General features: G+C 40.2%; 2 protein-coding genes across 2 annotated transcripts; both read right to left on the reverse strand.

Annotated features, from left to right (window-relative positions):
* Positions 1-266: 266 nt before the first annotated feature.
* On the reverse strand, positions 267-7,482 carry LOC136950700 (dnaJ homolog subfamily C member 7-like). Its single transcript, XM_067245141.1, has 14 exons — positions 7,406-7,482; positions 6,088-6,176; positions 5,762-5,886; positions 5,486-5,599; positions 5,226-5,300; positions 4,963-5,081; positions 4,590-4,743; positions 4,299-4,463; positions 3,618-3,709; positions 3,382-3,455; positions 2,773-2,919; positions 2,396-2,548; positions 2,075-2,149; positions 267-1,969 (listed from the first exon to the last, which is right to left on the reverse strand). The coding sequence occupies exons 1-14, from the start codon at positions 7,474-7,476 to the stop codon at positions 1,932-1,934; spliced, it is 1,491 nt and encodes a 496-aa protein (XP_067101242.1). The 5' UTR covers positions 7,477-7,482; the 3' UTR covers positions 267-1,931.
* Positions 7,483-8,006: 524 nt separating this feature from the next.
* LOC136950030 (uncharacterized) lies at positions 8,007-11,274 on the reverse strand. Its single transcript, XM_067244115.1, has 10 exons — positions 10,480-11,274; positions 10,185-10,224; positions 9,957-10,100; positions 9,767-9,871; positions 9,507-9,566; positions 9,248-9,370; positions 8,695-8,757; positions 8,415-8,474; positions 8,213-8,284; positions 8,007-8,094 (listed from the first exon to the last, which is right to left on the reverse strand). Exons 1-10 carry the CDS (start codon positions 11,272-11,274, stop codon positions 8,063-8,065), a joined length of 1,494 nt encoding a protein of 497 aa, XP_067100216.1. The 3' UTR covers positions 8,007-8,062.
* Between the last annotated feature and the right edge of the window lie 2,740 nt (positions 11,275-14,014).

Below are 14,014 nucleotides of genomic sequence, written 5' to 3' on the forward strand. Positions count from 1 at the left end.
AACTTACAATACTGAAATGTATGGGTAAAACGTTATTGAAGGTTACCTTATTTTGTCATAATTACGTTACCGGTATCCTGGTAGTCTTAGTATTCAGTAAAAATCCACCTGCCTGCACGAATGACTCAACTACAGTTCTGTGATAAACCTGATCCTTGAAATTGTCAATTAGGTTAAAATAAACAAAATACTTCACATTGTTTGATGATAGTATTGTCACTGGACATATGTAGGCCTACATAACAAGTAAAGCATCTCAAACAAAATAAATTTTTACAGAGTAAAAGACGAATCTTTATTTTCCTATTACCAAAACACTGTAGGCCTATTACAGTGGCATATTCATTTTAAAAATGGTACACGGGTACTAGGACCATGACAATGTACAATGTATCAAACGTTTTTCAACGTACTATCCGGCAGCTTGACAGTGAGAATATACTGACCAAACATGCATGACAGGTGCATGACAGGTACATGGCGTGATGATAATCTCCAAGACTTAACAAAAGAGGACCTTGCTTGTCAAGTATCCACTTGCAAATTTAGACACCCTTTAACTGGTTGTTATCTTTTTTTCTTCTTTAGAACAAACACCAGCTCATGCCAGTAACAAATAGGCAATATCCTTCATCTCATGTGTGGTTAGATAACAGCTTGCCAGATCTTAGTTCAAACTGCACATTGCAAGGAATCATAAGTCGCTTAGCACATCAAGAGGGAATTTTTCAACCTTCTCCTGCTGATTGTGAGCCACATCAGCAGGTTCTGCAGGTAAGGCACCACTGTAGTGGACAGTTGTAATATTGTCCAGTGACGATAAGTGAGGAAGTGGAGAGCAGGTGCATCAATAATGGCATGGAAACCACATAGGACACAGAGTAGTCAACAAAACTGAGAAAAAAAATTGAACACTTCACATACACAGATTTTGGCCTTTTTATAGGATAACAGACAAAATTTACTAAAGCAGAAGTAGGTAAGGAAAGAATGTTTACAGCCTATTGACTAGGTAGTACTGAAAAACAGGGGAGACCAACCAACACTATAATTAAGATGGATAAGAATATACAATAAAAAATAAATATACTTATGGGAAACAGAACATTATAAACACATGTATTAACACTTTACATTCCAGTAAAATGTATGAATGCGATGATGTGCAGAAGGGTATATAAATGAACCTGCAGTTTGTACCTGCAGTCTGCAGGAGTGAAAGAAAAAACTAAACAAAAGTAACTGATCATAAACAAGGTTTCCCTCAAATGCTGCAGAGCGCCATTTTCACTTTGCCTCTTGATACTTCACACAGGGGTTTGGGCCGAGCCAGCTGATCAAAGATCATAATCTGCCTAATGTTTGTTAAATGAATGCATCATATTCAATAAACTACTTATGAAGATTTAGAGGCCTTAACTCCCAATTAATGAATTTAATAAACAATGTATTTACTTATGAAACATATTCAAGGTACAGCACAAATTATTTATCTATATTATATGAAGAGCTGTGAATTTGGCAATACTGTACTCATTTCACCTGTAGAAGACATGCATTTGTGTTAATTGCGGAAAAAAAAGAGAACTAAGCAAATTTCCTGAGGATTTGAGTTCTTAAACCTCTTAAAAACCCCTTTGTCAGTTTATAATTAAACAACAGTTAATAACCCTTGTTGATAAAAACCAGTTGCCCTGCAGTGACTGCTGGTTTTAATTTGAATAGTTATTTGTAAACTGTGTTTGTCTAGGATAATTCTAAGCATAGGGGGTAACATCTCTCTTTCTGCTATCAACACAGAGTGTCTTAAGCATGTGAAAGAGATTTGTTTGCAAAATATTTGAAGTATAAAAATCAGGTTGCGAGCGTGCGTCCAACTTAATTTGTCCACCAGAGGGATGCAGCATTCCTTGGAAGTATCCTCTTCACTCTTAACCAAACTGGAAAAAGAAGTTTCCAGGTGCGGAATCTGGAGAGGGGGGAAACGAAAAAAGATTCCTTGATGATTAAATACATCAAGTTATTTTTCGTTTACTAAGGTAAAGGAATACCATGCTCAGAACAGTATACATACTTTGACTGGATTCATAATTAAATCCTCCCCCTTGTCCACCAAAGAAGGCTCTGAAAATGTTGTTGGCATCGAAATCTGAGGTAAAAAGCAAAATAGCTACTTTAAATATATTATTCTAGATAAACCTTCTCAATTGCATGAAGAAACTAGAAAATACAAACAAACATTATTTTTAGCCTGGTCTTCCGATTATAGGACCAAAGGTCAAGTGTACCATCATTATCGACCAACATGAGGCAAGTTTGTCCTTTGTCCATGGCCCAATGATCTGGGCCCAAGAGTTTGTCCGTGACCCAAGAAACTTGAGTTTGCAACACTGACCTCCCCCTCCGCAGCCCTCGTCTTCCAGGTCATGTCCGCTGTCGTAGCGCATCTTCTTCTTGGGGTCGGAGAGCACTGTGAAGGCCTCACCCACCTCCTTGAACTTCTTCTCCTCTTCCTTCTGCACCTCAGGGGTGGCTGCACTGTGACGGTCTGAAAGGCAAACGCATGGTTTATTCAAAAAACATTTCCATCTCAATTCTGTTTCTGTCTCATTCAGAGAAATTGAATAATATATATATATTTTTTTGTTTTGTTATCAATATCTTCATGGCAAAGCCTCATGAAAAAACAAACCTGAGGGTTACTTAATTATAGGGATTGTTTTTACTCAAGGCAAATTATATATTGCTGACTGTCCCCGCGTGTAGGATTACCTGGGTGATGCATGAGGGCCCGTTTTCTGTAGGCCTTCTTGATTTCATCCTCAGTTGCCTGCTTACCCACCCCCAGCACCTTGTAGTAATCTTTCCGCTTGCTCTTCTTCAGCTCTAACTGAGCGGTCTTCAGTAGGTGCTTGTGTTCTACAGAGATAAGGGGTGGGGGAGCAGGGTTGGAATTTGAGAAATTAGCAAACATATTACATTTTTTATACAACATACATTTTTTTTAAGGCAACAAGATTAAGTTGGGAAGCGTAGCATTCCCTAGTAATTTTTTTATTAAATAGCCTGCCTGACTGCCTTTTGTAATTAGCGGATAGGAAGATCAAAGAGGGGGTAAGGCCTTTACAGTGCTCTCCGACCCCAAGAAGAAGATGCACAATGACTATACACTAACAGATACAACCTGGAAGACAACCGCTGCAGTGTTGAAGCATTTGCAAGAAACTTGCCTGGGATTGCTAGGATTTTAATATCAAGAGAATGTTTCAATGCCTCTCATCACCTTTACATTCTTGGGCCATGGACTAAGAACAAACTTGCGTCATGTTGGTAGATCATGATGGTATATTTGGCCTTCGGCCTGATGTCCAGGCTATTTACCTTTTGTCTTCTCTGTCTGGTAAACTTTTTCATAGTCCCGCACAGCTTCTTCATACTGTTCAGTATCCATATAACTATGGAAAAACCACAGTTACTTGTCATGTACACCATAAAAGGACTTGTCCGCCATCCTACGAGTAACTGGGGAAAGAAAAGTCCAACGAATAGCAACACTGAAAATTCAGTTCATTCACAAAGCTTTTCTAAAAAGCATCATGATTATGTGCATGGCTTACCACTGGGATCGTCTCAAATAGGCCTTTATATAAGTGTCATCCAGTTTTATTGCACTTGTGCAGTCTTCGATGGCTTGATCTGGATTCTTCAGCTGAGGGACAGCATATACAGTTCAGTCAAGATACTCATGTATTATATTGGACCATTCATTGATAACCATGACATGGAAATAGGTTTGACTTTGGCGGAGTGGATGATCTAAGGGAAGCTCTAGGGAACAATAGAGATAACCCCCCTGATGGATAGAACATACAGACAGGAAGGGGGGGAAGGGGATGGTGGCAGTAGCACTGATCATACAACAACCGGGGTGTGTGTGTATCCGCACGGCCTTTTAATGCCGTCTTATCGGACGTGGCCCAAGGGGCTTGTGCTGACTAACACAGGTGTGGTACTGAGTGGATGACGCACGCTGCCCGAGTGCCATGCCTGAACTAGCTTAGCTCATGTGCCGAATGAGCAGATAGAACAGAGTGGGATTGAAGAGAAGTGAATTAGGTGGTTGCATTATTCAACAAAATCATCTCACAATACTGTCCCGGTACCAGCCATCCTTGCTTATCATTATCCCCATCTTTCATTCTTCCTATTGGGCCTACAGCATATGAGGGATACCTAAATTAATAAATAGCTGGATGCTTGGTTGCATCCTGATGACAATGCTGTAGTCGCAGTCTCACCTTGGCTCCCACAGTGCCTCTGTTGCAGTAGAGCTTGGCATTGGTTTTGATGTTGTTGGGGTCTATTGTCAGGGCCTCCGTGTAGAGCTTGTACGCTGCTTCGTAGCTACACTCCTTAAAAGCTTTGTTGCCCTCTTCTTTCTTGGCTTTAAGAGCTTTGGCATTCTGACGGGGTGGAGAAGACAACATAACTGAACGCACGTAATATTCACAACAATTAACTTCTTCAGACTTCATTTCATAGATGCCAGGAAAGTCTAATTATAACACGTTCAAAACGTGTACACTCACTCTGCAGGCGAGACGAGCTTTCTCGTGGTCTGGAGCCATACGAAGAGCTTGAACGAAAAACTGCACAGCTTTATCGATGCAGTCCTCGTAGTACAGACAAAGACCACGTACGTACAGTGCATCTCCATTGGTGGAGTCCATGCGCAAGATATCACTTGGAAAGAAAACAGCATTTAAGGAAACCTTAATTAGTAGCCCTTTTTACAAAAATAACATTATAGTTAATATACATCATGGTTGATGGTAATGGATTTCATTAAGGCAGCAAATTAATTCACATCCAGTGATATATACAGATCTCAGAAATCTTTGTATGGTAAGTTTTTACACAACAATTCTTTATATAAAGCAGTGTTTGTAAAATCCTGAGTACCTGGCCACAGACTGGGCTTCAGGGTAGCGGCCTAGAAGAGCCAGGCACTCTGCTTTGAGAATTTTGAAGCGATGACAAGCAGGGGCCAAAACCAGGGCCCTGTCCATACAATATACCACCTGCAGCATGGAAAGACAGATGTTAGGCAACCAACCACCAGGAGACAACAAGAAAAACATCAGCAGCGCTGATTGGAATGGACTGAGGAGAGCATGAAGCATCATCATTCTCATTGGTTGGATTGTATGTCAGGTGTAACATACCTTTCTAAAATCCCTCTTTTCAAATCCAAAGTCGGCCATCCGCTCATATTCCAGGACTGAAGATGCGTTTTTATGCTGAAAAGCACAACGAGGATTAACCTTTTAGGGAGCTTGTTTCTTGTAAGACGTACATATTATAACTTTTCAGACCATCTACAATTGAGATCTTTCAATCAGTCGGTTACTAGCCAAAGTACTATGCCAAACTAAAACAGGTGATCTTATTCGCCCAATGTCAAACTGAAGCTACTTGGCTATACCTCCTGACGCGCCTGGCCGTTGCTGGGCTCGAGTTCCAGAACCTTCTGAAAGCAGCGGCTGGCTGCCATGGCGTTTCCGAGTGACAGGTGGCACTTCCCCTCTCGCAGATGGCCCTATGGTAAGATGAGTCAACACATTAATACAACAGGTCTATAAAGGACAACATGATTCAACTACTACAGGGTTCAATTGTCAATCATAACATTGGAACAGATAAGACAACCTATACATGACCAATTTCCTTTCTTGCGATGGCACAATTGCTGAACTCTGACCTTCATGAAGCAGTCATCAAGACGCACTGCCTGCTGTGAGTCCTCGAGAGCTTCTCGAAAACGGCACAACATCATGAGGGTGGCTGCCCTGTTTCCATAGTAACTCGCATTCTTGGGACATGCATCTGTGAAGGGCACAAAATGGTTCATTTCTCAACTAGGACAGTAATGCTAGCAGGCACCAAGATTTCAAAGTGAACACATTTAGCATCTTAGTTGTCAGTCATACTTATGGGTCATGGGGCAAAGAAAAACTGCATATTTGAGGACCAGACTTGCCACTTGTTCCTTATGTTGAGTGTCTTCAAGAATACTCTGTTACTCACCGATGGCCTTGGTGTAGTAGTTGAATGCCTCAGAGTAATCCTTCTTGACATAGAAAGCATTTCCCTGTTCCTTGAAGCCTTCTGCTTCACTGGGGAGGGTAAAAGATAACAGAACAACTAGGTATGAGTGTTTGTATGCTATAAGACAGGGATAGGCCTTCAAGGACAGTAGACAAGACAGACATTTGTGATCTTAAGTTTCGTTTTGATCGGCTACAGCGTCGCTTTATTTACGAGGCAATTTGATCCTCTTTATGTAATCCGGTCCAGGGGGATACAAAATACAACTTTATCAGATGTAGTCTGTAACATGCTAATACATATGATCACCTACTGTAGCAAGCTAACGTTAGACTGGTTATGAATTTAGCTGTGCCATCTAGCTAGTACTGTAGTGGTTGCAGCACCGGCTAACTACTAGCTAGCACTAGGTTAGCTTCACTAGCGGTAGCTTGCTGTTGCAAACAAATACTAGTTACATTGTCAATCAGATGGACACTGTATTACGCTTCTGACTAAATGTTTTGATGATAAATTAGCAATCTAAGATACTGTTCTGTATTGTCGTGTATGTAGTAGCTAGATTACAGTACAGTTACTAAACACGATAAGGTCGAAATAGTTATGGAAGGTTCTCGACTTGAGCGTGATTGTCTCATGCGTCTCACTCAACTTACTGCCGGTGTTTAGCGTTACCCCTTCAATTCACCTTCATAAAGTTCGGCCTAATTTAAAGCTCAGGGAGTTTACAAATTACAACAATAGCTAGTCAACTAACAGATATATGTCATGGTAATATTACAGTAGTTGCCCGTCTAAACATTAAGACTAGAGGAGGCTTCGGAGAATGTAGCTTAGTAATCTTGGAAAGGTTCGGTCAGCTAGCTAGCTAGCTCTAAGTACAACACAGTTGGTTGGCTTTCTGGGAGACGTTCTTTCTTATAGCTAGCCATCGACTTAACTCATCGTCCTTACATCTACTATCTATTGTTATTTGTCTATTCAGACAAATAATTTCATCCTAAAGCTTCAAATATTTAACTAACTACCCAACTACCTGCCAGACTAGCCATGCGGATGGCTAGGCAGCATTGTGCTGCTTGCTGGTGTATTTAACATAGCTAGCTATTCAATTGTATGTTTGCTAGCACTAGCTAGCTTGGTTATACTCCTAGCAGGACAGTTTGGTACTACTGGTAGCTAGGCCTTAATAGAAAAATAGGTCAGTAGGCCACCTTAGAATCGTAATCAGACTTAAGACAATCAAATTAAATAATTACATAAACTCAGCAACTTTGATCAAACACAACATATTTACCGCTCCATATCCTCTTCGTTTAGGATTTCTACCTCAGTTTCCATAGGCATGTCGATGTCAACAGCTGCCATTTTCCCCCGCAGAAGAACGAGGGAACGCAATTTCCTGGGTGATCAACTTCATTGGCGTAGGACGTCCTTAATGTTACATCAATTCCACAAACAAAGCCGCAAGTAGGCCTACTGAAAGACATCAGGGACTGATAGATCATTGTTTTTGATGGTACCATACCATTAATATACCAAACATGTTTTACGTTTCAATTTTTGGTTAGAATAGCAAGTTGAGAAAAGTATCTATATAATGGGATCTCATAAACTTAGTTTTATTGAAAGTGGTTCATACTCCCCTCTAAGGGCCAGTAATGAGACTATCATGAATCAATTGCAATGGGATTGTTCTTTTTCATTGTCAGAACAACATCTAATTATCCTGGTGTGTGCCACACTCCGTGGATATTGGGAGTTTTCTATGGGCATATGCCTCCTCCACATGTGCTCTAGGTGGGTTAACACCATCAACAAATACCTACATATTCTCTTCAGCATATAATATTCTATTTTGAGTAAAACATAACTCATAGACTCAAGACATAGCAGCAAATATTTTATTAGATTCTTGGAAAGTAAAAACTGTAACATCCGTTTTTGTATTCCTTCACATATTCATCTGGTCTCGGTTTCGCAATTCTGAAAAAAGAGTGGCAAATGAGATTGAAAAATTAGAAATGCCTCGCCACTTTAAATCTGATTAAATTTTCTTCACACTGCCATCTCTGGAAAAAAAATATTTAAAATGAAATAATACCTTCCTGCACTCTTTTGATTTCTTGACGACACTGCTCTAGTTCTTGTTGAAGGATAAGGCAATTGGCACACACTGCAGGACAATTGAAATGAAAACCTATTCAAACACCAATACCAATGTGCTGTGTAGTTTTGAACAAAGTATCACAAGAGGCATTATGAAACACTGGATTAAGTAAGCACTTTTAACATGAGAGCCTTACCATCTGGGGAGTTAGAGGTTTGGGTTGAGACTGATGGAACAGCACCCCTGGTGGTGGGAGCTAAACAAGAGACAAGTGCGAAGTAAATGAATATTTGCTGCAACAAAAAACAATAATAAACAAATAATATATAATAATATCTATAAAGAGCAATAGTTTAAACAATTGGTGTCATTGTCTCTGTGTATTATATATATATTTTTTACATTTAGTAAAAGATGCCTTCACCATATCACCTTTAACCATGCAGTTTTTCACATCAATAAAACAAGGATCTCACCTGCTTGGTAAATCGACTTGGTGGGTTGCTTTGAAGTCAACGTACCAGATAAGTGTTTGATACCTAGTTTAGACAACATGGATAAAAACGTTAAACACAGACAGAGAACAAGTGTTTTCAATTGAAAACAAAGTACCAGTTTGAACAACATGCATGTTTAGAATCAGAATTCGGTTTATTCGCCATGAATGTTATACAAACACAGAATTTACTGTGGCAGGGAGGTGCAAAACACTAAACATATACAGATCTTAAATTAAGTAAAAGTACAAAAGTTTAACTATTTCTAAGAAATAAACAATCTAAGAATAAAACAATTTAAATATAAAATAAAATATATATAAAAATAAGAATAATGAGCAGCGTGAATGGTCAACATAGTGCAATCGGATACTGAGATAAAGTGGCTTATGCATACTGAATTGCCATTAGATGGACTTATAATAGTTAAATAAGTGAATGAATGTCAACATTTAGGGTTTTAGGTTATTATTAGCCCTGTCAATTGCCCTCCACTGACAAATGAGCCATTGTAATGTGTGCAGCACTTCACCAGGGTTCTGTTTCTTTGGTAAAACTGCCAGGCTAGATGCAGGTCTCTTCGGGATTCTAGCTCCCCTTGCAGGCTCAGTGGTGCACATCTGAGCTCCACAGCTTGTGGATTGGCCCAGAATTTCTGCATTTATGAAACAAGACATTTCTCTTTGTATGTATCTTCCTATGGATACTAGGTTACAAAAGCAATTCTACAAAACACACAGTACCACAATTGCTGAAAAGATTAAACATTGGGTTCAATATAATAGCCTTACCATCTGGAGGGTTCGCTGGTTGGGTTGAGACTGATGGGACAGCACCCTTGGAAGGGGGGACTAAAGTAGAGACAAGAGCCAAGTCAATTCATATTCGCATCAGACACACAGCACAACACACAGTACCTGCATTCCATCACTAAAAACAAAAATGATCCTACTTCTATATCTGCAGATCTACATCTCCAAAAGCAAATTTCATTAAATTCAATTAATTAATTTAAAAAAAAATGTATCCTATCTAGATGACTAATATTTACCTATTTTTTTCCTCTTTGCCAATGGAAAGGCCTCACTGCTGGTCAACAGATGCTTCTGGCCTTGCTTATGTGTTTGTACAGTCTTAGATTTTGACCTCAAGGCAGCTGTGGGAAGGATTTGCAAGTGAAATGTGTGTGCTATAGTGTGTGCTACAGTGTACAGAGCCATTTACAAAACAAATGAGCATACCTGCAATGCCACTTGGTTTGTCATTGGAGGACACTGCGCTGGCCCTTTCTGGGAGCGGTATTGGAAGAGGCAAAGACCTCTGAATGCCTGACTGTAAGCTACAGGTTGGACGTTTCCTCAAGCTAATGGAAGGCAGCTTGGATTCTATAGAAAGATTTTATTGTAAGATAACATGCAGTATTGTTTACATGTATATCATAGAACCAACTGATTTCAAAGATTGCCTACCTGGAATTGCAGTATGTACACCTAAGGCCGAAATTGAACCCTAAAAGATAAAATACATAATATATATTAATACATATACACACAATCCTACAATATCTCACTAGAAATGTATTTTAATTTAATATTAAGAGGGCCAATGTACAAAATGCTGTGATCAAACGATTCCGAAAACACATGGTTGAAACTAATTTCAACTACACTGTTATGTGCATTGAAAAAGCAATAACATTTAAGTAAAAGACCTTGAGGCTAAATGTTGTTGTCAAGTCTTCTTCCCTTAGTTCCCCATTCATACCTCCTGTGAGACAGCAGCTGTAGCATTTCTGGAAGCTATGGCCCGAGTGATCCTTCTTGCATCTGGTAGAGCAAAGACTGGTAGCTCTGAGGTACCTGAGGTGGATGACTTTGTTTTTGGCAGGCTAGCCAAAGATGGAAGCTGGGATGCAGGTCTAGTAGGGGGTTTCAGTGACCTGACATTGGTGGGGGCTCCGGGTTTAAATAATGTCTTCCGATTACTGATTATGTTGGATTCGGTAGGTAACTGTGTAGTCGGTTTAAGTAGAACATCACTACAGCGCTTTTGTTGTTCACGTGAGGTTTTACCTCCTTCGCATTCAAATTTTAATTGGGCTACTCTGGAATTAGGCATGGGTGTAGAGGTGATCAGTGAGCTGGAATTTCCTAGTTCTAGAGTGCCATCCAAGCTGAATGTGGCTTTATTGGTTTCCGTTTCCACACTCTGATTACACAGACTGTCAGAGATGTCTTTCCAGGACCGATCTGACATGGAATGCATATTCTGCTCACTGTTGTCAATATCAGTAGTAAATACCTCAACAGGCAGTGATGGTGGAGTAATGCTCAGGGGAATCATAAGGTTATTCTCTGCCTTGCCATTAGCTTCTGCCTTTGTGCCAGTCAGCGGCAATGGAATTTGAGCTTCATTTGCATTTTTCGGAAGGCCAACCATCTTCACATTATCCTCTGCCTCAGTGCCTGCACAACTGACTGTGTCTTCTGTCGTTTTGGTTGTTTTATCGAGCTTTGGAAACATTGGATCTTCAAATGTCTTGTCGTGAGGACTACCCATCTTGACACTTTCTGCTGACTCTGAAAATGTGTCTTGGAGTTTCATTGAAGATTGAACGTCAGCCGCTTGAGTATCAAAGGTGTTGTTCCTGGTGCTAATCATTTTGATGCTAGCCTCTGCCCCTGTTGTTGTAGAAAGTATTGCCATTGAAGGTTTGGCCTCTACAGCCATGTTCTGGTGGCTAATTGATTGACCATTAGTCTCTGTGGTCATGCCACTGAATTGGTTGAAAATGTTGGTTTCAAAAGTGTTATTCTGGTGGGTAGCTGTTACCCCATCTGTATCATCCACTGTGGTTGCAACACTAAATTCCTCTGGAGGACAAGCTTTAAATGTGTTTAAGGGCTTTTCCATCTCAGTAGTGGCAACATTAAGGTTTGATGTGTGAGCTTCAAACGTGTTGTTCAAAGGGTGGACAGTTTCCAGGAAAGTGGTTGCACTATTAAGTGGAGGATGTAAAGTATTGCTGAAGGAGCTCACGGTCTTGACGTTGGTCTGTGGTAACTCAGTAGTTGAGATATGTTTGGGAAGGGTCATCGTTGAGTTTGACCCAATTTGGAGATCCTCCGTTGATTCCCCACAAAGGTTAAATGTGCCCTGCATCATTTTGCTGTTACACTTGGCTTCAGTCATTGGGAGCGGCGTTTCAGACATCTCTACAGTCCGATTCTGTATTTCACACTTCAGTGAATGTTTCATTTCTGGTTTATCCTCAAATGTAGATATATTGTGAGTGCCATCGAGACTCACTCTCGAGGAGCTTGAGCTATTGAGTGACATGGTTTGCGTTAAATTGCCTTCCGCAGCTATAGGTTTGTCAACCTCTGCCTTACTGACCACCTCTTCCTCTAATCTCATGGATACAGGAGTTTTGGGAGGAGAGCTGAAATCATTCATTGTGCTGTTTACAGTTGCATCCCCGACACTGATGTCAGTAGTGTCAGAGAAAGTCTTATTTTTCACAGAGGGTGGCAGAATATGAAGCAGTTCACCTCTTGCTTCAGTGGCGATTTCTGGGACAACAAGTTGACTTGCCTCACTGCCTATGCTTGTGTTTGACAGAACTTGGGCCTCACCCATCACATCGGCACAAAGCTCAAGGGAGTTCATTGTATTGTCACACTTTGCAGCAGATGTTGAAGGAGAGGATGGCTCTGTCCATGAAGCAGACCGGACCACCTCTACAGTCAGATTTTGCGCTTCACTCTGCGGTGAATAGCTCACACTATCAGTTGCTTCAAAATCTTCGTCTAGAGTTTTAGGTTTAAAACTGGCAGAATTAACTGTGCAATTTACAGATGCATCCAATAAAGTGATGTTTTCATCGGCAATCATAGAGGGATTCATTAGAGTGTCCAAGTAATTAGAAATACTTTTTGTATTAACAGCATCTGACAGGGCCTTCACTTCAGGTGGTACAATATAGCGTGGTCTAACCCGACCACCTGCTTCAGTCGAGACCTTGGGAGCAAAGGTATAAGAGGTGGCCCTGGAAGGAGGAATATTTTCATTGCAGTCATTCTCCACCCATACTTTTGGACCAGAGGTACTTAGGTTTGCTGCTTCCTCAGTTGGTTGACTGGCCATAGACCTCTCTGAACTGCTATCAGACAAGATAGGCAAGTTTTTCTTGTATTTCAAGATTTGTAATTTATCTGCAGGCAAAGATTTGGTAGAATGTGACTCCTTGACATTAGTTGTATCTTTCAAGGCCCTTTTCTGCAGACCAGAGCCATGGTTAAGATTCAGTGCTTTCTGACTCAGAGAGTTGTGTGTGAATCCCTGGAAAACATCCAGATTCTCCTTATCCGTGGTCTGTAAGAAAAAGAAATGGAGTACCACTTTAAATATGAAATGAAATGTTGCTTCCATCAGTCCTCGCATGAATGGAAACGCATGCTTAGTGTTACCATCTCACGAGCTACTGAATAGGTAATGTGAACGAAGGTTAAGAGGAATTTACACAATAAAATACATTACAGTAATATAGCCGGAACATTTAAGTGTTTATCACACCCTTAATCAAGTTCATATACTGTACAACAATATAACATAAACTTTGTGGTTGACCTCGGCATCAGATTAAGGGAGGGATAGCGGGTAGACTATTTGACTGCAGATCAAGAAGCCGTTATGTTGAAATCCATAACTGTAAAGTACTGTACTGTATGGCTGTGGATAAAAGCGTCGACGAAACTGTGTATCTTTTAGCTAGCAATAGCCAACCTTATGACACAATATGTTCCTGTGTTTGCTTGGCTAACAATAGCAAAAGTTTAATTTAATTTATGTCTATCAAATTATTGTCACACTGTCATTGATAATGACTGCTATTCTAGTCTGAGGCAAAACTTATCAGTACATTTAAATTATTACAGTATAGAGCTAACGCTAATTTTTTCATGGTAAAATTGTAATAATATTAGCTTACCATTATTTGGGTTTCCAGTGGTAATCAGCAACAGTACTAATGCTAGCTTGCAACAGCACTGTTCGCTACTGTAGCTAGCACTATGTATTTGCTAAAAGAAACTGCGTCAACGCAGCTAACCACTGCGATTTAAGTGTAAACAATCTTCTACTGTAGCTGTTACTGCTGAAACTCACCCGAGATTCTTGATGAAAAGTGAGCCAGAAAGTATGTTTGTGGTAGTTTCAGTTGTTAAAAATACCAAATAAGTGAACACCCACAACAGGAATCCAATGCCCGCTGCGAGTTTCGAAAAATGTCAGTTCTTTA

The sequence above is a fragment of the Osmerus mordax genome, chromosome 10 (assembly GCF_038355195.1).
Source record: "Osmerus mordax isolate fOsmMor3 chromosome 10, fOsmMor3.pri, whole genome shotgun sequence".
In the NCBI taxonomy this organism is placed as follows: domain Eukaryota; kingdom Metazoa; phylum Chordata; class Actinopteri; order Osmeriformes; family Osmeridae; genus Osmerus; species Osmerus mordax.